The following is a 25872-nucleotide window of genomic DNA, read 5'->3' as shown; positions in this document are numbered from 1 at the left end:
GAGCAATCAGGAAGAGAACCTTCCAAGTGAGAAATTTGAAAGAAGCCGTGGCCAAAGGTTCAAACGGAGGCTTCATTAAGGCTGAGAGAACCACATTAAGATCCCAGATTACAGGAGGTGCTTTAAGAGGTAGTTTCACATTGAAAAGACCTCGCATGAATCTGGAGACCAAGGGATGAGCTGAAAGGAGTTTCCCATGGACTGGCTCATGAAAAGCAGCAATAGCACTGAGGTGGACTCTGATGGAAGTAGACTTGAGACCAGAGTCAGACAAAGAAAGAAGGTAATCCAACAAGGTCTCCACAGCAATGGACGTAGGATTATGATGATGAAGAAGACACCAGGAAGAAAACCGTGTCCACTTCTGATGGTAACATTGCAGAGTGGCAGGTTTCCTGGAGGCATCCAAAATAGAACGAACGGACTGAGACAAAAGAGTATCATTCGAAGTCAGCCCGAGAGACACCAGGCTGTCAGGTGCAGAGACTGGAGGTTGGGATGCAGAAGGGTCTCCTGATGCTGTGTAAGCAGAGAAGGAAATTGTGGAAGTAGAATAGGTTCCCTGGAACTGAGTTGAAGTAGAAGGGAGAACCAATGTTGCCTAGGCCACCGTGGCGCAATCAGAATCATGGTGGCCTGTTCCCTCTTGAGCTTGAACAAGGTCCGGAGCATGAGAGGCAGAGGAGGGAAAGCATACAGGAAGAGATTGGACCAATCCAGGAGAAATGCATCCGCTGCCAGACGGTGAGGAGAGTAGAGTCTGGAGCAGAAGTGGGGCAGCTGATGATTGTGAGAAGCTGCAAAGAGGTCTATCTGAGGAGTGCCCCACTGAGCGAAGATGGACTGTAGAGTGAAAGGATCGAGTGTCCACTTGTGAGGCTGGAGAATTCTGCTGAGCTTGTCCGCTAAGGAATTCTGTTCTCCCTGAATGTAGATAGCTTTCAGGAATAGATGGTGATCTGTGGCCCAAGCCCAAATCCTCTGGGCTTCCTGGCACAAGAGGCGAGAGCCTGTCCCACCCTGCTTGTTGATGTAGTACATCGCAACTTGATTGTCTGTGCACAGCAGGAGGACCTGAGGAAAGAGAAGATGTTGGAATGCCTTGAGGGCATAAAACATCGCTCTGAGTTCCAGGAAGTTGATGTGATGTTTCATTTCCTGGGCTGTCCAAAGTCCTTGAGTTTGGAATTTGTTCAAATGAGCTCCCCAGGCATAAGGGGAGGCGTCGGTGGTGATGACAAGTTGATGAGGAGGTAGATGGAACAAAAGACTTCTGGAGAGATTTGAGGATATCAACCACCATTGTAGAGACTGACGAAGAGATGATGTCACAGATATGTGTCGTGAGCAAGGATCCGTCGCTTGGGACCACTGGGTCGCTAGGGTCCATTGAGGAGTGCGCAGGTGGAGACGTGCGAAGGGTGTGACATGAACTGTGGAGGCCATGTGACCCAAGAGTATCATCATTTGCTTGGCAGAGATGGAGCGTTGATGAAACACCTGCTGACACAGAGATTGGAGAGTGTGAAGACGGTTGGACGGCAGAAATGCTCTCATGAGGACTGTGTCCAGCATCGCTCCAATGAATTGAAGTCTCTGAGTGGGGATGAGATGAGATTTGGGTAGATTGATCTCGAACCCCAGAAGTTGTAGAAACAGGATGGTCTGGTTGGTGGCCTGGAGTACTGTCTGAGAAGAAGTGGCCTTTAGAAACCAATCGTCCAGGTAAGGAAACACCTGAAGGTGGTGGGAACGTAGAAAGGCAGCCACCACAATCAGACATTTGGTGAACACTCTTGGAGAGGAGGCAAGACCGAAGGGTAGCACCTTGTATTGGTAATGACAATGGTTGATCATGAAGCGGAGGTACTGTCTGGAGGCCAGATTGACCGGTATGTGAGTGTATGCTTCTTTGAGATCTAGGGAACATAGCCAGTCGCCTTGATTGAGAAGAGGATAAAGAGTAGCCAGAGAAAGCATTTTGAATTTCTCTTTTATCAAGCATTTGTTGAGATCGCGAAGATCTAAAATGGGTCTGAGATCTCCTGTTTTTTTGGGGTCTAGAAAGTAACGGGAGTAGAATCCCTGCCCCTTTTGATCTAGAGGAACTTCCTCTATGGCGTTCAGAAGAAGGAGGGATTGAACCTCTTGAAGAAGGAGGGAAGACTGAGGAGTGTTCAAAGCAGACTCTCTTGGCAGACTTTGGGCAGGAAGAGTCTGGAAATTGAGAGAGTAGCCGTGGCGGATGATGTTGAGGACCCACTGATCCGAGGTGATGATTTCCCAACGGCTTATGAAATGAGTAAGGCGTCCTCCTATGGGCTGTGGAAGATGGGCAGAAGGAGGGAGACTGGCTATGTCCTGGAGAACCAAGTCAAAAGGGTTGAGTTGATTTCTGTGAAGGGGGAGGTTTCACCTGCTGCTGCTGTGCTGGTCTAGCAGCTTGCCTCTGTTGTTGCCTCTGACTCCTGGGTTGTTGCTGGGCCTGAGGTAAAGGACGAGCCACAAATCTACGTTGATAGGCCGATTGCTGGCGAAAAGGCCTGGTAGGTGGGGTCTTCTTCTTTGTCTTAAGGAGAGTATCCCATCGAGTCTCATGAGCTGAGAGTTTCTGAGTAGTGGAGTCCATGGATTCTCCAAACAGCTCATCTCCCAAACAAGGTGCATTGGCCAGTCGATCTTGATGATTGACATCGAGTTCTGAAACTCTGAGCCAGGCCAGTCGTCTCATAGCCACCGACATAGCCGTGGCCCTAGAGGTCAGCTCAAAGGTGTCATAGATTGATCTGACCATGAACTTGCGCAGTTGTAAGAGCGATGAAGAAGTTTGGCGAAAGGCGGATCTTTTACGGTCAGGGAGGTATTTCTCAAAAGATGACAAAGTCTGAATGAGATGCTTAAGGTAAAAAGAAAAATGGAAAGCATAGTTCCCTGATCTATTTGCTAGCATCGCATTTTGATACAACCTCTTGCCAAACTTATCCATGGCCTTACCTTCTCTGCCAGGAGGGACCGAAGCGTATACACTAGCCCCCGTGGATTTCTTTAAAGTAGATTCCACCAGTAAAGACTCATGGGGGAGTTGCGGCTTGTCAAAGCCTGGAATAGGTATGACCTTATATAAGGAGTCCAGTTTGCGGGGAGCTCCTGGGATGGTCAAGGGTGTCTCAAGATTTTTGTAAAATGTCTCTCTTAATATGTCATGGAGAGGCAGTTTGAGAAATTCCCTTGGAGGCTAGTCAAAGTCCAGAGCATCTAGAAATGCCTTGGATTTTTTGGATTCAGCCTCCAAGGGAATAGAGAGAGTCACACATCTCTTTGAGAAAAGAGGTAAAATAAGTTGAATCAGGTTTAGAGGAGGGATCTAACCCAGAAGGATCCTCTTCCCCTGATAAACACTCTCCCTACGCGAGGAGAGGGTCCTCCGAATCACCCCACAGATCAGGGTCCCTCACCTGAAAACTGCGGTCCCGGGAGTCCGGTGTGGAGGGTTCTAGGTGTCGAGCTTTATGCATCGACTTACCAGACCTCTGTGAAACGGTACCGGGAGATGTTAAAGGCTGTGTCGGCGCCGAGGTTTGAACAGCCTGGTGTAAGGATCTCGGTTCCGGCGCTAAGACCGGCATTGATACCGAGGAAGTGGTATGCATCGGTACCGACAAGGTGGATGCCGATAAAGGAGGCTGCTCCACTGCCGGTACCGGCGGCTCAGACCGGACCGGGACTGGAAGGCTCGATGTCAAAAGAGCAGGGAGCAGCTGTTGGAGTTGTTCTTTGAGCTGGACCTGCAGGACGGCGGCAATGCGCTCATCCAGTGAAGGCACCGGTACCGCTTTTTTCTTCTGCGGTACCTTGGGTGCCGCTCTACACTCCGAAGAGGAACCCGAAGTCGAGGGGCTAACCTCAATCGGAGCGGAGCGCTTCCGTGGGCGCCTCGAGGTCGGCAGGATTGGGCTCGCTGCCACTGAGACCGGAGGACGCTCCAGCGGGGAAGGCTTCTTAGCCAGCTTACCTGAGGGATGTGACGCCGGCGCGGTATCGTGCGGTGTCGAAGTAGGTGCCGACTGCGTCGGGGCCGAAGCCGGAACCGGTGCCGCTGAATCCGACATCTCGGTACCAAATAATAATCGCTGTTGGATTTGGCGATTTTTTAAAGTTCTCTTTTTAAGAGTGGCACAGCGGGTGTAGGTGGACGCTCAATGGTCAGGACCAAGACACCGTAGACACCAGTTGTGCGGGTCTGTGAGTGAAATTGGTCGAGCGCACCGCTGGCACTTCTTAAACCCGGGTTGAGGGGGCATGAAGGTACAAACGGCTTCAGCCAAATCGAAGGCCGAGGCCTCGATGGTGGCAACAGGCCCTGCTGGGGCGAAACCGAAAAAATGAAATAAAAAAACAAATTAAGTTTTTTTTTTTACAAAGAAAATAAAATAAAATGAGGGAAACAATATTTCCCAACGAGTTTACGCGAGCGGGAAGGCGAAAGAGAAAAAAGTTTTCAACAGCCGTTGAAAAGTGCGTCTTCTTAGCTCCGCGGAAACTAAGAAACTGGGGACCGCACGCCTCCGTCGGGCGGGAAGGCACTCGCGCGTGCGCGGTGCGGCCTGCTAGAACTTTCCAAGTTCTTAGAGTGCAATCACTCTAAAATTGTCCGTACCGGGGCTCCGTCGGTGCCGTCACCCATCAGTCAAGAATATGCTGCCTGCTTGTCCTGGGATAATAGCCCTACCTGCGTACATCCTTGTTCAGCAGGAACTTGTCTTTGTCTTGAATCCCTGGAAGGTGTTTTCCCCTATGACAGACTCCGGAAGAGCCCTGGATATTCACCTAAGAGGATTTAACTGGGTAATTCACTTTGCTAACAGAATAAATCCAGTTTCCCTAAGTTTATTAAGAGCTGTAGTAAGGCAATGCTGTCTAAGAGGTCCCATTACAAGATGCACTGCCAAGCAGTGCATGCTAAACATTGAGCTACCCACAGGAATAGAATGGGGCGGCTCAGCATTTAGCGTACACTGCTCAGCAGTATACCTTTCTAAAAGGACCCATTTGTTAATCTTTTTAAAAATACGATGGTCATTTCATAAATAATGCACACTATTATTATTTTTTTTTTTTTTAATTTTAGATGTTTTATTTTTTTTCCAAAGTATTTCTTTACAATCCTTCAATATAGTCTCCCTGCTTTGCAATGACTGAGTCCCAATGTCCTTGAAGCTTCATTATTCCATCCAAAGCACCGTTTTTGTTCAGTTGTCGAATAGCTCGGGTAATGGTGGAAGAAAGCTCTTCCAGAGATGCAAAACGATGTCCATGCATAGGTTGTTTCAACTTTAGAAAAAGGTCGAAGTCTGGACTGTAGGGAGCATGAGGTAACTCTTCCCAGCTGTATTCACAGTTTTTCAATGACGACATTCCTTATGTGCGTGCGAGTGTTGTCATGAAGAATGAGTGACCCAGTCAAGAGCAACTGAGGTTGGGTTTTGTGCATTTTTTGCAAAAAATCACGATAATACACTGCTGTGACACTTCTTCCACATGGAACTTTGTCTGTGATGATGATGCCTTCATGATCATAAGCAAAAATCATCATTTGTTTGATATTTGATTGAGCTTGTCAAAATTTTTTGGGTCGTGGGGAAGATGGAGTTCTCCACTTGTTGGACTGTGATTTTAGCTTCAGCTCAAAGTCTCTGACCCATGTTTATCAATAGCAACAATGCGATTCAGAAATGCCTGACCTTCAACGTCAAATCTTTGTTTCAGCATGGTTGCATTGTTCAGGCGTCTCTGCTGTTGTTCAGCAGTCAAGAAGTGGGGGACTCATCACGCAGAAATATTTTTCTTTTTTTAATAGTGAAATAGTTTTTATTGGTTTTAACAAAATATACATAGCAAAATCAGCCGTATACAAACCAGAACCACCAACCAACAAAAATAATACAGTCCCCTACAATCCTTCCCCCCCAGCCAGCCATCATACAATCCTGCAAAGAAAAGAATAGGAACCTGGTAACAAGATTACATGTTCAGAATTCTGCTGTGGGCCTGAGGCATGAGGTCAGACTAAAAGGGCTTCCATAGGGCACAGAAACAACATCCTGAAGGGGATTCAAGATCAGAAATGCTTCAACGTTCCAAGGCTGCTTGTAGGATCAGAAGTGAACGCCAGTGTTGCACCGACGGGGCTTCAGAAGAAAGTCAAACATGCAATATGGCATTCTTGCCCATCAGCATGACTCGATCCACAAAGGCTGCCATTCCCTGTGGCTTTGGGGATACAATCCTGTAGCATCCAAACAAAGCTGCGGGTGCAGGAGTCCAACTACGATTCCAGAGGGTGGAAACATATCTACCCAAAATCATCCAGAATGTCGAAACCTCGAACAGGACCAAAATTGGTGACCCAAAGAGGCATAGGAGGCAGAACACTTGAGGCAGCCGGGAGATTGACCGATATGCATCCGATATGCATGTGTAGGAGAAACATGAAGGTGTAGTAGAAACTTGTGTTGAAGTTCCCAATGGGTAATATCAGACATCAATTTAAGAGCTTTCTTCAAGGCTCTACTTATAATGCTGTTCCGAAAGGGTACACTGTAAATCCGCGGCCCATAGTCCTGCTATTAGCACAAAGTTTGCTCCCAGCTGACAGTCCAAGAGACATGATGGAAATGAAGTGGGATGAGATTTTGTGCCGAGAGGCTAAACATTTCAGAGAGCACCTCACGATTCGCCTCCACCAATGTTTCAGAGGGCAAAGAATGAATATAGTGTCTAACCTGAAAATAATGAAATATATCAGAACTAGGTAAAACATAAATATCTTGCAGTTGTGCAAACGTATATAGAATACTGTAGGGGTGTTTCCTTATTTGCACCTGAAGGTTAGGCCTCTATGACCTCACCAAGCCTGAACCATTGTCTACAAGAAATCATGGTCTGCAAGAAATCATTCTGCAAGAAACTTTCCAGCATGAATTTTGCAAGAAGAAAGAAGTACACAGCTTTGCTGTTTCTGCCTGATGCATTATGGGTATGTACCAGAATGTTATTCTACTCAAGGACATTCATCTGTGCCTTCATAATGGGACGGTGTGATTCTGGGGGAAGTTATCCTGTTCTTATCTGTCTAACGACCCTGGGTCTACCAGCCTATATGATACTTTACACAGTGCCAGTGATGATGGATCGCAAAGTCTCAGAACACTCGGAAGCAAAGGACCAACGGCTTCCTACAATACCTTCATCATCAAATACCTGAATAATAAATTTGAGACCCTTAGTTTTCCAAGATCTGATTGCTTGACATTGCATACCCGGTGTAAAATCCCCGTTTCCCTGAATAGGTAAGTAAAGAGAAGATTTGGAGGAAATGTGAAGGGTGCAGCATACCCAGGCCGGGGTAAAAATGAGATATGCAGAAATAAATTTACGAAGGCCTGGTGGTGTGACATGTAACAGAGCACTAAAATGAGTGGGGTGAAGTAATGAAGTTTCCAGCAGAATAGCCAAAAAAATGGGAAGTGCCAGTCGTTAATATGGCGCATTTGACAAGCCATGGCATACCATTTTATATTTAGCAAACCATAATCCCCTCTCTCTCGTGGTATACAGGATCGTGCATAAGTAAGATGTGTCCTCCGTCTACCCCATAAAAATCTCTGCATCCGTGCTATTAGTTTTATCTCCTGGTTGCAAGCAAGCAATAGTGGGAGCACCTGAAAGTGGTACAACCAGGGTGGGAAGTGTACCATGTTGTAAAGGGCCACCCTACCCGAAATAGACAGGAAATGACGCCCAGATACGCATCATAGTTAATGTGGAACACAAAAGTGCATAAAAATTCTATGCATATAACTGAGACAAGTCTCTAGGCAATATGACCCCCAGGTACTTCAAAGATGCGGTAGCCCAAGAAAAGGGAATCTCCCCCACCCAAGAATCCTGCAATGCCACTAGTATGGCCAACACCAGAATTTTCCCTATTCAAAGTAAATCCAGAGTAAAAATGGAATTCATCCAAGGCATAGAATACTGCGGGTCAGTCAACACAAAAAACAAGTCATTAGCGAAAGCCATAAAATTTTTCTCTTTTTTAAATCATTTCTCAGAATCTCAACTTCTTGTGTTGGCATTTGGCATACATTGACTTACTCGATGCTTGAGAAGAAACCAATGAATGTCAAGACAGTGATGCATGGGAGTGCTTAGCATTTTTAAGATGTGAAGCTGGTGGTGCCACAGAAGCTGACACTGAATGGGCTACCCATGTTGACGTAGAAATTGATGTCAATAGTTCCGTAGTGATGTTTGTTCCATGCCAGTGGGGTGGACATCGTCGATATGTCTGGTGTCCTGAACAGCTTCTCCTGTTGTAAAAATCTGAGCCTTCAAAGAACACTTTTGAAGTTTAAAGCAGAGTGCACAAGACCAAAGCACTGAAGACAGCAATTATGTGAATCAGTGACTGAAATGGTCCTATTGAACTGCGTACACTTCTTGAAACCACTGGAAGGCTTGGATATTTAGGGGAAAAATTGCAGTGGCAAAGTTGAAGGACTCACTCATATCGAATGTTGAGTGATTGAGAACCCAGAAAGAAATTGGTGCCACTGGCCTGCAAAAAGACCTAGAAGAGCCGAAAGGCCAGAAAATTCAAAAACAATGAAAAATTAGAAAGAAAACAATCAGAGAAAAATTAATGAAGAAAAGTAAGTAAAAAGACAATGGGAAGGCAAACAAAAATATCTGAAAAAAATGTGCACTTGGAAAACTCCAAGAATAGAACTTGTTAGCTCCGTAGTCCATAGTAGAACTTGTTGGTCCCATGAGTTGACAGTGAGTAGATAGTCTCAAGACTTCAAAAGAAGCTAAAGTAATGGTACATTTTTGCATTGTCCGTACTGGGGCTCCGTGGATGATGTCACCCATCTATGAAAATATGCTGCCTGCTTGTCCTGGGATAAAGAGATATTCAAATGTCTAGCAGGAAGCAATACAATTTCAGGGTATTTTCCTCCCACAGAATGGACAGTTCAAGATTATGGATCACAAGGAGGCTACAGTAGGTGCTTTAGGGTAAAGGAGATACGAGTGAAACAAACATGAGAAAATACAGATATCCAGTACCCTCTCAGTGAGAAAGTGAAGATTCTAAAATCCAAAGTACTGGCAGAGTTCAAGTTTATATGGGATAGACACACAGGAACCTTAGTAACAGAGCAAGGGAATGACAACAAAACTAGCAATACCTGCGACAAAACAGCAGGAACATACAAATGAGCAGATTGGGTTGTCTTTTATGCTGACATTTTCTTTGTTTCCAAGATCTTTGTTTGCCACTTCCTGATCCAGGAACCATTAAGTTGGGTCTAACCTTACCAAATCTGTTTGAAATAATGTTTTTCTTACCAGATATGCTACTTTTACGTTTGAGATCAAATATCTTCACACTATTCATATATAGTGGTTCAGTAGCTTAAGTTCATCCAAACAATTCATCCCTAGAACAACTGATGATATATTTTCATATGATCCTCAGCTGGCTCTTTAATCATGCAATATCAGGTTGGTTTTTGTTTTTTTTTGCATGAGCCATTATCATCCCCGGATCAATACATTTTATATCCACTAATTATTTCTACTTAAATTTTTATTTTACTTAAATATTTTTTTCGCTTATCTTTGTTATAAATATTAACTGCCTCTCCCAACATGATCACGTTTCATTAAACCTTCTTCAGGGTCAAGGCTTATTTGTCTTAACACTTCTCTATTTCTTGCATTTCAAAGCACTGTAACTAGCTACTGCTGTGCTTTAAAGCATGAAACGTGGATAAAAGTGATACATGTCGGTAACAAAAATCTCAAGCATGAATACAGGATGTCCGGGGCGGTACTTGGAGAGACCTCCCAGGAAAGAGACTGGGAGTTCTGATCGACAAGTCAATGAAGCCGTCCGCGCAATGCATGGCGGTGAAAAGGGCGAACACAATGCTAGGAATGATTAAGAAGGGTATCATGAACAGATCGGAGAAGGTTATCATGCCGCTGTACTGGGCCATGGTGTGCCCTCACCTGGAGTACTGCGTCCAGCACTAGTTGCCATACATGAAGAAAGACACGGTACTACTCGAAAGGGTCCAGAGGAGAGCGACTAAAATGGTTAAGGGGCTGGAGGAGTTGCCGTACAGTGATAGATTGGAGAAACTGGGCCTCTTCTCCCTAGAAAAGAGGAAACTGAGAGGGGACATAATCGAAACATTCAAAATACTGAAGGGAATAGACTTGATAGATAAAGACAGGTTGTTCACCCTCTCCAAGGTAGGAAGAATGAGAGGTCACTCTCTAAAGTTAAAAGGGGATAGATTCTGTACAAACGTAAGGAAGTTCTTCTTCACCCAGAGAGTGGTAGAAAACTGGAACACACTTCCAGAGCCTGTTATAGGGGAAACCACCCTCCAGGGATTCAAGACAAAGTTGGACAATTTCCTGCTCAACTGGAACGTACGCAGGTGATGCTGGACTCATTTAGAGCACTGGTCTTTGACCAAAGGGCCGCTTCGTGAGCAGACTGCTGGGCACAATGGACCACTGGTCTGACCCAGCAGTGGCAATTCTTATGTTCTTATGTAGTTAATATTTATAACTAAAAGGTAAATGAAAAAAATGTAATTTTAAAAAATATTAGAAATAAGTAGATATAAAATGTATTGATCTGGTGACGACAATGGCTCATGCAAAAAAACATATTGCATGACTAAAGAGCCAGCTGAGGATTGTATGTAAAGTATAATATCAGTTGTTCTAGAGGTGAATTGTTTGGATGAACTTTTAAGTTTCAAGCATAACAGAAAGCCTAGTTCTATACTCTGACAACTTTGCAATACAAAGAGATGGCCTGTTCAGATAGAATGTGACTACTTAGGGCTAGATTCACTAAGCAAACCGATCGTGTACCAATTGGTTTGCGACCCGACTTCCCTCTGATCCGATTCACTAACTTCTCCTCTGATCCGATTCCGATCTGTGTATGCAAATGAGGAGCCTGAGGTGCCTGAGCCAATCAGGGCCTTAGGCTCCTCCCTATGCATCACATGATACACTGGGGCGGGGCCTAAGGCCTACATTTGCATTGCGTCAGGAGGAGGAGCAGGAGGACTTTGCGGTTCCTCCTGCTTCCGAAGACAGCGCTGGAGGCCTAAGGAGTAGGAGAGATTGAGCACCCCTCCTGCTCCAAATTTTAGGTACGTAGGGGTGTCAGGCCGGGCTGGGTGTGTGTGTGCTGTGCGCGGATCGGGGGGGGGGGGGTTTTGACACGGGACACTTTGTCGGGTAGGGGGAGGCTTTTGTTTCATTTTTTTTTTATATGCCTGATATTTTGCAGCCCATTTAAAAAAAAAACAAAAAAAAAACAGCAGAAGCCCTGACAGCAGTAACAGGAGGCTGCTTCTCCTGTCACTACTGTCAGGGCTCTCTCTGACTCAATCCGATCCATGCAGTTGGTTGGGGGCATGCTTCCGATCACCCCTATTTGCATGAAGATAGTTAGTGAATCGGTCAGCCTGCCTTCAATCGCACACGGATCGGAAGGTTAGTGAATCTAGGCCTTAATTGTTTTAAAAGCCTTCATAAATCAGTGGCTAACCGAATGTTCTAATATATTCACTATAGCCTCAGTTTCAGAAAGCAGATATCTTCTTTCCTAGACAAATCAAGAGCCCCAGGCCAAACTGCCAACATCTACTGTCAAAACAATTTGGTAAGTCTGAATTTGGAAAGTTAAATCAACGTCAGACTGATATAAGAATACCAACAAGACAGAATCTAATTTTTCTTATGACCTTGATAGCTCATAAAGCCCTTAAGTGGTTTTACTCCATAATACTGACATGTCTGATTTCTTCTTCTCATGTAGCAGCATATATAACCCTCTGTGTGAACAGAATAACATTTTTCTAGTCAAATGCTGTCTTAACCAGTCACCAGCATGTGATTAACAACACATATTTGCTACCGAGACCCCATACCTAGGCCAAAACTGTTTCTAAAATATTCTTCCTTATGGAAGTTCTTGGCTTAACCACAGTGGGCCCATTTGAGTTTCCATATTTTTACCTTTAAGTTTGTCCCCAGATAAATTCAGGAACACAGTATTTAAGAAAAAGACAGGGGAGGAAAGGAAAAAACAATGTTTGAAGGATACCAACCTGTTCCCATAGTGTTTCTGCAACTTGGTCAATGATTGTTCCAATTTCTCTGAACTCTCCTGAATACTTAACGTATGCCCAAGTACAGAGGGATAAAAGTGCTACCCCCATTATGAGGTTACACAAGGAAGCTATTGAGTTCAGGCCAATGAAACCAGTCAACCCTGAGATAATGTACATGGCAAACATAACAGCAAATAACGTGGCAGGGGTACGAGCAGCATAAAAAATATTTTTGCCATCGTTGTGCTTTACAAAGTTTGCATAGATTTCTTCTAGCTCTGCTTCCAACTGATCCTGATAACGACGGCAGAACTCTTCTCCTCCCATCTTTTTCACGGATCTGAACTGTTTGATAGAAGACTCTTTCAAATCCTGATGTTTTCGTTCTAGGTCTGAAGGTGCAATGTAAGGCTTATCGCCACCACATATCTGTTAAAACAACAACAACAACTCTTATTATAAAATAAATTGATTAATATGCACACAAAAAGATTCTAAGCAGTGTAGCAATTTCCTCCAGTAGAAGTCAAATGACTTCTGTTTGAACCCTTCAAAAGAGAAATCAAAAATTTCAGGCCCCTAGCCTCCTGAACATTCCTAGAAGCCAGTAATGGCATATTTCAGTGTGCCTTTAAAAACTATATATATCATTTAAAATAACATTCAAGATAAACCTGAGGAAGTATTGAGTTAAACAATCTGAATCATACTATCATAGTAATTGCAAATAAAACAAACAAAAAAAAATCCATTTGTTTAAGCCTCTTAGAAGTATCAAATTATCAGCTATTGCTGATTTGTCATGTGTGTTAACGCTTACTAAAGCTTAGTGCATGCTAACAGAACGAAAGATTAGGTTCTTATCTTTGCTAATTTTCTTTCTTGTAAATCCACACTTTAATCTGAGACCAGTGGGTTATTTCCATCTACCTGCCAGGACTTTGTAGGAAGCCTCAAACTTCAGAGACTTAAGCCAGGATTTTCAAAAACCCGTGTTAAAAAGCGACGGTCTGCTATGAGGGGCCTTAAAAAACTTGGACCAATCAGCGCCTCAGGCCCCTCACCGGATGCATCAGGAAGGCTCCTAGGGCTCTGATTGGCCATCTCTCCTGCTGCATCACAACACAGATGGGTTTTCTAGCAGTCTCCAACAATGACCGGCACCCCTGGACCAGTATCTTTTTTTAGTTGCCAAAAGCTGACGCTGCTTTTTTAAAAAAGACTCGGCTTTTTTAAAGAATCCACTGGAGGGCTCATTTCAATGTCAGTGTCGGAGACTACTAGAAACCTTGCTAAAGAAGAAGATAATCCGCCGCTAAACTTTGACCAGGCTAAATCGTCGGAAAACAGTTTAGCGACAGCGTTAAACTTTTGAGAATCTTGCCATTAAACATGTATCCCTCTTATCTCATCACTGTCCCTATAAGCATTAGTTAGGCTTAAAGCAGCCAGGAACATCTGTAGAGGATAAGAACAATAGAGAGAGGGGTATGGGGACACTTCCCGACAAGGAAGTCTATTCTGCTGACAATTAAAAATGCAATTAAACATGCGATTAAACATAATTGAACCAGGTCATTAAACATGATAAACCTGAACAAGAACAATGCTAAAAGTAGACAGCATGCATGTCAGAATGCGGCACCCTAACTAGGGACCCCCCCTAAAACTGAGTGCTAAACCCATTTCGATGGCACTCTAATAAAGGCTGGTCAGAAAAAAGAAAACCAGCTTCCCAGTACATGGGATAGGCAGACAATCGGTGAATCAGGAAAACACAGGGTTCCTGGAATAAAGTTTGATTTGTATTATATGTATAATCTTTTTTAAAGTTTGTATTGTATTGTTTCCCTCTGAATGTATTTTAAATTGTACATCGCTTTGAATTATGATTAAGCGATTAATCAAAAAAATCATTAAACTTGAAACAAAGGTAAGAACCTAATCTTTTGTTCTTGTACAATCCCACTTTATTCTGGGACCAGAGGGACTGATGTGCCTGCTGCCAAAACAGAGGCACCAAAAACATCCTCCTGCTTGGCCGCCACACTGATCCTGTAAAACTTGGTCAACGTATGCCAGGACGACGGCCCTGCATATCTCGCACAAAGAAACAGTCGACTCTGCCCAAGAGGTTGAAACACATCTGATAGAATGAGCCTGCACCGCAAAGGGGGGGGAGAGGAGAGTTTCTTTCCGGACGTCAAGTAAACCGCTAAAATGGCAATACAGCTCCAACTGGAAATGGTGGCCTTAGAAGCTGGCTTATCCTTGCAGGCAGGACCCACCAAAATGAACAGATGGTCAGTGAGGCGAATCTCGATGGCCACCTCCAGGTACCATAAAGCAAAGTTACTTACCGTAACAGGTGTTATCCAGGGACAGCAGGCAGATATTCTTAACGCATGGGTGACGTCACCGACGGAGCCCTGGTACGGACACTTTTAACTAGAAAGTTCTAGTTGGCCGCACCGCGCATGCGCAAGTGCCTTCCCGCCCGACGGAGGAGTGCGTGGTCCCCAGTTAAGATAAGCCAGCTAAGAAGCCAACCCGGGGAGGTGGGTGGGACGTAAGAATATCTGCCTGCTGTCCCTGGATAACACCTGTTACGGTAAGTAACTGTGCTTTATCCCAGGACAAGCAGGCAGCATATTCTTAATGCATGGGTGACCTCTAAGCTAACAGAGAGGGAAGAGGGATGGTTGGCCATTAGGAAAATAAATTATGTAACACAGATTGGCCGAAGTGTCCATCCCGTCTGGAGAAGGTATCCAGACAGTAGTGAGCAGTGAACGTGTGAACTGAGGACCAAGTGACAGCCTTGCAGATTTCCTCGATGGGCGTGGAACGGAGGAAAGCCACAGAAGCTGCCATAGCTCTGACCCTGTGGGCCGTGACAGCACCTTCCAGTGAGAGACCGGCCCGAGCATAACAGAACGCAATGCAGGCCGCAAGCCAGTTGGAAAGCGTCCGTTTAGAGACAGGACGACCTAGACGGTTAGGGTTGAAGGACAAAAAGAGCTGAGGGGACGAGCGGTGAGCCCTGGTACGGTCAAGGTAATATGCAAGGGCACACTTACAGTCCAGCGTGTGCAACGCCTGTTCTCCAGGATGAGAATGGGGCTTAGGGAAAAAGACAGGCAACACAATGGACTGGTTGAGGTGAAATTCCGAGACCACCTTGGGAAGGAATTTAGGATGGGTACGCAGAACCACCTTGTCATGGTGAAAAACAGTGAAAGGTGGGTCGGCAACCAGTGCATGCAGCTCACTAACCCTCCTGGCAGAGGTGATGGCAATGAGGAAAAGCACCTTCCATGTAAGAAATTTGAGGGAAGTTGTGGCAAGAGGCTCAAAAGGAGGTTTCATGAGGGCTGATAAAACCACATTCAGGTCCCAGACGACTGGAGGAGGCTTCAGAGGTGGTTTGACATTGAAGAGGCCTCTCATGAATCGGGAAACCAGGGGATGAGCCGTGAGCGGTTTTCCGAGGATAGGCTCATGAAACGCAGTGATGGCACTGAGGTGGACTCTGATTGAGGTAGACTTGAGGCCAGCGTTGGACAGAGAGAGCAAATAGTCCAGTACAGTTTCCACCGCCAATGAGGTGGGATCGTGGTGATGTAGTAGACACCAAGAGGAGAACCGAGTCCACTTCTGATGGTAACATTGGAGGGTGGCCGGTTTCCTGGAGGCATTCAAAATACGACGGACAGGCTGAGACAGATTCTCTGGAGAGGTCAGCCCGAGAGAAACCAAGCTGTCAGGTGGAGCGAGGACAGATTGGGATGCAGTAGAGACTGATGCTGCTGTGTAAGTAGAGTAGGAAACACAGGGAGAGGAATGGGTTCTCTGGAGCTTAGTTGGAGCAGGAGGGAGAACCAGTGTTGGCGAGGCCACCGGGGGGCGATGAGAATCATGATGGCTCTGTCCCTGCGGAGTTTGCATATCGTCCGCAACATCAGAGGCAGTGGAGGAAAGGCATAGAGGAACCGATCCATCCAGTTGAGCAGGAATGCATCCGGGGCCAGACGATGAGGAGAGAAGAGTCTGGAACAGAAATGGGGCAGCTGATGGTTGTGAGGAGCTGCAAAGAGGTCCACCTGAGGAGTGCCCCACCGAGCAAATATGGAGCGGAGTGTGGGAGGATCCAGAGTCCACTCGTGAGGTTGAAGGATGCGGCTGAGATTGTCGGCCAGGGAGTTCTGTTCGCTCTGGATATAGACAGCCTTGAGGAAAAGACTGTGGGCCGTGGCCCAGGTCCAGATGCGGATGGCCTCCTGGGAGAGGAGGGGAGATCCGGTGCCGCCTTGCTTGTTTATGTAGTACATGGCGACTTGGTTGTCTGTGCACAGGAGAAGAACCTGAGGGTAGAGAAGGTGCTGGAAGGCCTTGAGAGCATAGAACATGGCCCTGAGTTCCAGGAAATTGATGTGATGTTGACACTCCTGAGGAGACCATAGACCCTGGGTACGACGATCTCCCAGGTGAGCTCCCCATGCATAGGGGGAGGCATCTGTAGTTATGATCATGGAGTGAGGGGGTTGATGAAAGAGTAGACCCCTGGAAAGATTGGAGGAGTTCAACCACCATTGAAGAGATTGCTGAAGAGACGATGTCACAGAGATGGGATGAGAAAGAGAGGCCGTGGTCTGTGACCATTGGTTGGCTAGAGTCCATTGAGGTGTCCTGAGGTGGAGTCGCGCCAGAGGAAGCACATGGACCGTCGAGGCCATGTGGCCCAGGAGGACCATCATCTGCCGAGCTGGAATGGAGCGACGGAGGATCACCTGACGGCAGAGGTGGAGCAGGGTCCGTTGGCGGTCTGAGGGGAGAAACGCCCTCATCAGAGTGGTGTCGAGGACGGCTCCAATGAACTGAAGTCGCTGTGTGGGAAGCAGATGCGACTTGGGGTAGTTGATCTCGAACCCCAGGAGATGGAGGAAGGAGATGGTGTGCTGAGTGGCTTGTAGCACAAGTGGAGACGTAGGTGCTTTCACCAACCAATCGTCCAAGTAGGGGAACACCTGGAGGTTGTGAGAACTGAGAAAGGCCGCCACCACAATAAGGCACTTGGTGAACACCCTGGGCAATGATGCGAGGCCAAAGGGTAGCACTTTGTACTGATAGTGGCGGTGCTGTATCTGAAATCGGAGGTAGCGACGTGAAGTCAGATTGATTGGAATGTGTGTGTAGGCCTCTTTGAGGTCTAGGGAACATAGCCAGTCGTGTTGAGAGAGAAGAGGGTAAAGCGTGGCAAGGGAGAGCATTCTGAACTTTTCCTTGACCAGACACTTGTTGAGGTCCCTGAGATCGAGGATGGGACTTGGGTCTCCTGTCTTCTTGGGTACCAGGAAGTAGCGGGAGTAGAATCCCTGACCCCTTTGGTCTTGGGGGACTTCTTCGATGGCATTGAGAAGAAGGAGGGAGTGGACCTCCCTCATGAGGAGGGAGGATTGGGAGGAGTGGAAAGCAGACTCTATGGGAGGACTGTCTGGTGGAAGAGTCTGAAAGTTCAGAGAGTAGCCGTGGCGAATGATGTTGAGGACCCACTGGTCCGATGTGATGACCTCCCAACGGCTGAGGAAGAGTTGGAGGCGTCCTCCGATAGGCTGAGGAAGAGGCAATGATGGTGGGAGACTGGCTATGCCCTGGAGAAAGGAGTCAAAAGGGTTGAGATGGTTTTGACGGAGGGAGAGGCTTGGCAGGTTGATGAGACTGGGAGCGAGCCTGAGTTTGATGCTGGTGACGAGGACAGCGAGGCTGCTGTTGAGGTGGGTTGAGAGGTCTGGCCGAGAACCTGCGCTGGTAGGGGCGAGCAGGCGGAGTCTTCTTTTTAGGTTTCACCAGAGTATCCCAACTGGTCTCGTGTGCCGAGAGTTTCTGGGTTGTTGAGTCCAGGGACTCCCCGAAGAGTTCGTCACCAAGACAAGGTGCGTTAGCCAGGCGGTCTTGGTGGTTAATGTCGAGGTCAGAAACCCTCAGCCAGGCCAGACGCCGCATGGCAACAGCCATGGCAGATGCTCGAGAGGTCAGCTCAAATGAGTCATAAATGGAGCGTACCATGAATTTCCGGAGTTGAAGCAGACTGGAAATTTGCTGTTGGAAGAGGGGGACCTTACGTTCAGGAATGTATTTTTGTAAGGAGGAGAGTTGTTGTACCAGATGCTTCATGTAGAAGGAGAAATGAAAGGTGTAATTATTTGCCCTGTTGGCCAGCATCGCATTCTGGAAAAGGCGCTTGCCAAATTTATCCATAGTTTTCCCCTCTCTGCCAGGAGGGGTGGAGGCATAGACACTGGAGCCCTGAGTTTTCTTTAAGGTGGACTCCACCAGGAGAGATTCATGGGGCAATTGAGGCTTGTCAAACCCTGGGATCGGAATGACCCGGTACAAGCTATCCAGTTTGCGAGGGACTCCGGGGATAGTGAGGGGGTTCTCCCAGTTTTTATAAAAAGTTTCCCGTAGGATGTCGTGGACGGGTAACTTAAGAAATTCCTTGGGCGGTTGTTCAAAGTCTAGGGCATCGAGAAAAGCCTGGGACTTTTTAGAGTCTGACTCTAAGGGAATGGAAAGAGCTGTCGACATCTCCCTGAGGAATTTGGTGAAAGAGGACTGTTCAGGTTTTGAACCGGTATCAGCCACCGAGGGTTCTTCGTCCGTCGACGAAGCGTCTTCCTCGGTACCGTGCGGGGATTCTTCCCATAAGTCCGGGTCCCTGATGTCGGGGTGCGCATGGCGGGACATCGGTGTGGAGGGCTCGGCATGGCAGGTCTTGGAGAGAGACTTGCCGGAGCATACTGAGGCGGTACCGGGAGAGGAAGACCAGTGCCGTTCCTGGTACCAGGAAGGGTCGGTATCAGAGCGGACCTGTACCGTAGGTTGGGAATGGTGTGGTTCAGCCGAGAGCACCGGCATGGAAGTGTTAAGCGGTACCGAGGGGGGTCGACACCGATGGGATCGTGCGAGGCTCGGACCGGTCCTGTACCGGAAGGTGTGGGGCCAACATCACCGGCAACAGTTGTTGGAGTTGCTGCTGCAGCTGCTCTTGTAATTGGGCTTGGAGTATGGCCGCGATGCGGTCATCCAGGGGAGGCACCGGTACCGCTTTTTTCTTCTTCGGTACCATAGGTGCCACTCTATGCTCCGGCGATGAGGAGGCCGATGACGAGGCACTCACCAATATCGGAGCGGAGCGTTTGCGGGGTCGGTGCGGTGCCGGGAGGACCGGAGTCGCAGCCGTGGCAGGAGGGCGCTCAAGGGAAGTGGAAGGCTTCTTAGCCGGCTTACCTGGGGCCAGCGACCCCGAAGAAGGATCCGGTGGCGTCGAACTAGTCGGTGCCGACTTTTGAGGTGCCTTCGACGTCGCGGCAGGTTCCATGGCAGATCCGGTACCGAAAATAATATTTTGCTGGATCTGCCTATTTTTCAATGTGCACTTTTTAAGAGTAGCACAGCGGGTGCAGGTGTCAGCCCGATGTTCCGGACCCAAGCACTGTAGGCACCAATTGTGCGGGTCGGTGAAAGAGATCGGGCGTGCACACCGCTGGCACTTCTTAAAGCCCGGTTGAGGGGGCATGAAGGGAAACACGGCCTCCGCAAAATCGAAGCCGGAGGCCTGTATGGTGGCAACAGGCCCTTCCGGGGCCGGCCTGAAAAAATAAAGAAAACTCGACGAGTTTTTTTTTTTTTTTTGAGAATAAAAGTAAAGGAATCCGAAGGGAAAAAAATAGAAGAAAAACGAAAAATTACGCAAGCGGGAAGGCAGAAACTAGTTTTTCAACGGCCGTTGAAAACACATGCGTCTTCTTCGCTCCGCGGAAACGAAGAAACTGGGGACCACGCACTCCTCCGTCGGGCAGGAAGGCACTCGCGCATGCGCGGTGCGGCCAATTAGAACTTTCTAGTTAAAAGGGCTCCATCGGTGACGTCACCCATGCGTTAAGAATATGCTGCCTGCTTGTCCTGGGATAACAGTTTGTACATGTCCAAGGGCTGCAACACCCAATTCTGCTCCCTTGAGCCAGAGGAAGCAAAAAAATGAAGCCGGACTTCCTGATATACATAGAAAGCGAAAACCACTTTCGGAAGAAAAGAAGGAACAATGCACAGCATCACATTGGAATCCACAATATTCAGAAAAGGTTCCCAGCAGGAAGGAGCCTGAAGCTCTAAAACCTTACAGGCTGAGGTAATGGCCACCAGAAAAACCGTCTTGATTGTAACATCCATAAGGGACACCTGCTCTAGAGGCACATACAGTGAACAAGCCAGAGAGTGAAGAACCAAGTTGGATAGGGAAGGCGCAGCGGAGGCTGAAGCCTCAAAGCACCCTACAGGAAGCAGGATACATCTGGATGAGCTGCCAAGGAGCCACTCAGAGGAGGGCCCATACAAGAGAGCCTGGCAATCTGCACCCTGAGAGAAGCTACTGCTAGGCCCTTCTTCAGGCCATCCTACAGAAACTCAGAACACGAGGAACTGACCAAACCGACAGGTCCACCTGTGTCAGGATGCACCCGGCCTGATAACATATCCAATTCTTCACATAGGTAGCCACTGTGGATTTCTTTTTGCTGCAAAGCAATGTGGCAACTACAGTTGAAGAATAGCCTCGGTTAGTAAAAGCAGCACGCTCAATAGCCATACCGTAAGACCAAAGTGGTCCAGATCCCACAGTGCAAGCGGACCCCACACAAGGAGGCGAGGGTGACAAGGTAGCCAGAGTCCCTTATATCGCTGGAGCCGAACAAGTTGGCATACGAAGGCTACCTCGGCCAATCGGTTGTGACCAGGACTATGGACCTTCATGGGCCACTATCCATCTCAATCGACACCCTATCAGGGGCCACTGGGAAGACAGAGGAGACCTACCCATGGCCAGGGCTAAACCAGAGCATCCAGGCCATCTCTGCTGGCCTTGGGATGGCGACTGAAGATCCGATCTTCTTTCATGTTGGTCGTATTCTTCACTGATCTACTATGCAATTGAATGCTTTTTGAGACAGAGACCACTCTCCTAGGTCCAGAGTCTCACGAGAGGATGGTGGAGCATGATGGACCACTGGTCTGACCCAGCAGCAGCAATTCTTATGAGAAAAACTGCTTGAACGTTGTTCACTCCTGCCACGTGCGCCTCTGATATCACCACTAGGTGTCTCTTTGCCCAAAAGAAGAGAAGCTGAGCCCACACACTCAGGGAGTCACTCCTGGTGCCCCCTTACCAATTGACATACCATTGTTCGAGAAAACATGGATGGCTCAATGACAGAGATGATCCTTGAAGTGGAGGAGAGTAATCCAAATCACCCGAAACTCCAGGTGATTGATTGACCACTTACGCTCGGAGGGAGTCCACCTGCCCTGAACAGGGATGGTCAGACATACCGCTCCCCAGCCTTTGATACTTGCATCTGGAGTCAAACACCCAATCCAAAATCCAGAGGGAAAGAACCCTGGAAAGTGAGAGGTCGTAGCCACAAGGCAAGACTGTTCCATGACAAGATTGACCAGGGCAGGGAATATCCTGCCATGGATGCAGACAGGTTCTGGCCCAAGGGACCACATCGATCGTGGCCATCATGGTCCCCAGAACCTCATGGCCACCATGGTCCCCAGAACCTGGAGGGAATGTCACACCAATGGAACCAGAGTGGCCAGAAGGTCCTTGAAAATCTATCGAAGCTTCTCCTGACAGGACACAGGCAGGAACACTTTATTCTGACCCATGTGAAAGTGAACTCCAAGGGATTCCAAACCTGTGCCGGGTCGAGGTGACTCTTCCTGAAATGGATCACCCAACCCAGGCGCTGCAACAACTGAGCCACCTGATGAACAGTCTGACTCCCCTCAGACTCCAAGGGAGCTCTGATCAACCAGTCATCCAGATACGGTTGAATCAAGACACCCAGGATGAAAAGACAGGCTGCCACCACCAACCCAAAAGGCAGCACTGCAAACAGGAAATGTAGCTCCAAGACATGGATACCTCCTGTGGTCTGGAAAAAATGGGAATGCGGAGCTATGTCTCTGACAGATCCAGGGAGGCTAAGAACTCCCCTGGCACCACCTATGCTATCACTAAGCGTACCATCCAAATGCAGAAGTGGAGCACTAGCAGCACTGCATTGACTGCTTTGAAATCCAGAATCGGTCTCCAGTCATCGGAGCCTCTCTTTGGAACGAGGAAATATGCCAGTAATGCCATATCTCCCATAGCCCGAGTTTTGCTTTGGAATGTGCACAATTGCCCAATGTCGAGTAATCTGCGGACTGGGGCATATACCCAAGCTGCCTTCTCAGGGCGGTCTGCTGGTGAATTCCAAAAATTCTCAGTCAGAGGACAGAGAAACTGCAGTTCGTAGCTGTCCCAGAGAACCTCCAAGACCCAGTAGTCAGAGGTAATGGCCTGCCAATCTGCCAAAAAGGCTGACAACCACCCCCTAAAGTGCTGGGGGGGGGGGGGGAGGGAGAGATAGAGAGACATCAGAATTGCCTCTCTGCAAGAGCCACCTGGGTGGCTGGCATCAAGAACTGCTGAAATGTGGTCTGACGAATGTGAAGGCTTAGCAAAAACTTTCAAATTGTCACGCAAAGTATCAGCCATATAGTCCACCACAAAACACCACAGTGTCAGGATCAGGGTGAGTCACCTCGACCCGGCACACCCGAAAGAAGAGGCCGCCGCAGCCTTAAAGTCAGCAGCCGCCAGATCAACCAGACGTTTAAGGATGAAATCCACGCATTGGTCCTGAACACTCTGCAGGAAATGTGCTTGGTGACCTGCGCCACCGAGGATTCCACCGTCGGGGAAGCAAATCGCTTGCTAAAGGCAACCGCCATGGGATAAAATCAAGATGTGGTGCGAGCACATGTTGAGGGACTTTCAGGCACCTCCCAAACACCTTTAAGAAACCATACTAGGTCAGGATGATCAAGAAAAGAGGCAGATTGCGGCCTCTGGGCACTATCGGTTTACCTGCCAGCACCCTCAAGGGGAAGCAAGAGAAAAGATCCTCGTCCAAAGGAGCAGGGGGTCTCTGCAACCCACCCGGAGCCCGCAGAGACTTTTTTTTTCCTGCAGCCAATTACAGCTTGATACATCAGACTAATAAAATCTGGGGAAAACTCATCCTCTGTGGTGGAAGCCAACCCCTGCGGTCCAGGTTTCTGCTTTAATCATCTTCTCTTCGTTCTTTCTATTCAGCATTTGTCTTCTCTCCCTTCCATGCAACATATGCCCTCTCTCTTTGCCCCTTCCACCCCGCCTCTGTCCTCTCTCTCTCTCCCTTTCCATCCCTGTCCACCTTCTCTCTGCCCTTTCCATCCAGTGTCCGCCCCTCTCTCTTCCATATGGCATCTTTCCTCTTTCTATATCCCTTCAATAAACTGTATATCTATCCTGTGCCATTTCTCTCCTTTGTACATGATTCATTTCATCTTAACCCCTTCTCCATTTTTCTGTTTCCACCCTCTCCCCTATGCTCTGGCATCTCTCTCTTCTCATTTCCTTCCTTCCTTCCCACTCCACCCCATGGTCTGGCATCTCTATCTCTTTCCCTATCCTCCCCCCATGCCCTGGCATCTCTCTCCTCTCTTATCTCTCCCTCTTTTTCCTTGCTCTGGCACCACCTCTCCTTCCTTTCCCTCTGGTCTGGCATTTGTTTCCTTAGTTTCCCTTCCCTCTCCCCATGCCCTGGCACCTCTCTCCTCTCCTTCCATCTCCCCCACCCCCTCCATTATCTAGCATCTCCACTCCTTCCTTTCTCCCTTCCTTTCCCCTGGTCTGGCATCTGTCTTCTTCCCCCCCCCATATGCCCTGACATCTTTCCCTCCCCCTGCATGGTCTAGTATCTCCTTTTCTTTCCCTCCCTCCTATGGTCTTGGCATCTCTTTTTCCTCTCCTCTCCCTTCCCTGGTCTTCCTACCCCCCCCCCCCCCAATTGGGAGCAGCAGCAGCATTTCTCTGCCCTCCGGTCGGCAGATTCGCTACAGGCTAATGCGGGAAATAGGTCAGTAATGGGGTCAGTAACAGAGGGAAGCTTACAACTTGATGTTCTTGCTTGCTTCGGGTCATCCTCGCTGCTGGGTCCTGCCTTTGCAGAAACAGAAAGTAGGCAGGACCCGGCAGCGAGGAAGGCCCGAAGCAAGCAAGAACTCCAAGTTGTAAGCTTCCCTCCCTGCCCTATCTCCCGCCTTAGCCTGTAGCAAATCTATTTCTTGGACCTGCTTTATTCCTCTTAGGCACCTTCTCCATCCTTTTCCATGTGCCAGCAGCAGTTACTTAAGCACGCAGCTGCTAGCTTCCGCCTCCCCTCTTTCTGATTGGTTCTCCTGCACAAAGCAAAACCAATGTCCTGCAGAAACAGATCAACCTGTCTTGCGGGATCATCAGCAGAACGAAAGCAAACACAACATCGGGGTTCTCCCTGTTTCGCGCACTCGGTCGTAATCAGCCTGCAGCCCCTGCTTCCAACTGCGACCGTAAAAAATGACCAGCAGTAAGATAAATAAAGCTGAAAATCCGCTTGCTGGCGCTTTAAAAAAAATAAAAAAAGTCAGGCTGAGGCGAATTCACGACAGAGATGACAGCTGGGCACTCACCTAAATTAGCTGGGCGCTCTGTCCGGCTAAAAGGCGCTAGGAAGAACACTGTTACAGGGACAATGATGAGATAAGAGGGGGAGGGGTTTAAGTCTCTGAAGTTTAAGGCTCCTACAAAGTCCTGGTGGCTAGATGAAAATAACCCACTGATCCTGGAATAAAGTGGGATTGTACAAGAATTAGCACATAGTAAATGCTGCACTTCCTATTTTTTACCTAAGGGCCACTTAGTAAATGAGTCCATTAGCATAAACTAAGCTTTATTAGAAGGACCCCTAAATCTATAGTAGCAGATCAATTATCACATTTTCTTAAACAGATTAACATTTTGCATCCATGTTGAACATTTTTCCACAAAAACCAATTCACAAAAACCGCTCTTAAGGGTGATCGCATTTATATAGGCCAATATTGATCATGATAAAATGGTAATTCTGATATCATTAAATCTCTCATTGGCATTTGACTTAGCAGACTATGATCTGCCACATGATATACCAAGGGAGCTCAATGTTATGCTTGAATGGTTCTATTCTTATCCCTTTATTTACATCTTTCTGTCTCCCTTACCGATATTGATACAAATGTTAGAAATTAGTTCATTTATTTATGCAGACAACATTCAACTTCTTTGCACACTAGATCCAAAAGTACTTCAAGCAATTTTAGCTCCAAATTAAAAACTTCTTGAAATTTTTCAACATTGTTTCATCAATGGTTCTGTAATTAGGATCTTTGTTATTTCATAGAAAGTTTTAAGTAACAGATCGTAAGGCGGTAAATGTCTCTTTCTCTCTCATTCATTTTATCAAAATCTTCATCCTTCATCAGTTTCTTTATTTGAGGACCAACAAAAATTCCAGCTTTCAATTTTTCTTGTGTGATGAAGGGAAATTTCTTAGAAAAGTACTTTAAACTGGGCCCATCCTGTGGTAGAGCCCTTACAAACTGCTTCATCAAGCCCAATTTCGATGTGTATTGGTGGAAGCAGGACTTTTGAGGAGGTCCACAAGCGGTTCATGAAGATGTTTTAGCTCCAGGCACAAAATTTCAC

The 25872-nt window shown here is 47.3% G+C and overlaps 1 protein-coding gene across 4 annotated transcripts in view; it reads right to left on the bottom strand.

Moving 5' to 3' along the window:
- Nucleotides 1-25872, bottom strand: part of ATL2 (atlastin GTPase 2) — a 221219-nt gene that overhangs the window by 31070 nt on the left and 164277 nt on the right. For all 4 annotated transcript variants that reach the window (XM_033936398.1, XM_033936399.1, XM_033936396.1 and 1 more), the window contains exon 12: nt 12213-12644. In XM_033936398.1, coding sequence (XP_033792289.1) covers nt 12213-12644 — 432 coding nt within the window. The remainder of the gene's footprint in view (nt 1-12212; nt 12645-25872) is intronic.

The sequence above is a fragment of the Geotrypetes seraphini genome, chromosome 3, assembly GCF_902459505.1.
Source record: "Geotrypetes seraphini chromosome 3, aGeoSer1.1, whole genome shotgun sequence".
Lineage (NCBI taxonomy): Eukaryota > Metazoa > Chordata > Amphibia > Gymnophiona > Dermophiidae > Geotrypetes > Geotrypetes seraphini.
Note: the sequence above shows the minus strand (reverse complement) of the source record. Positions and strands in the feature narration are given on the sequence as shown.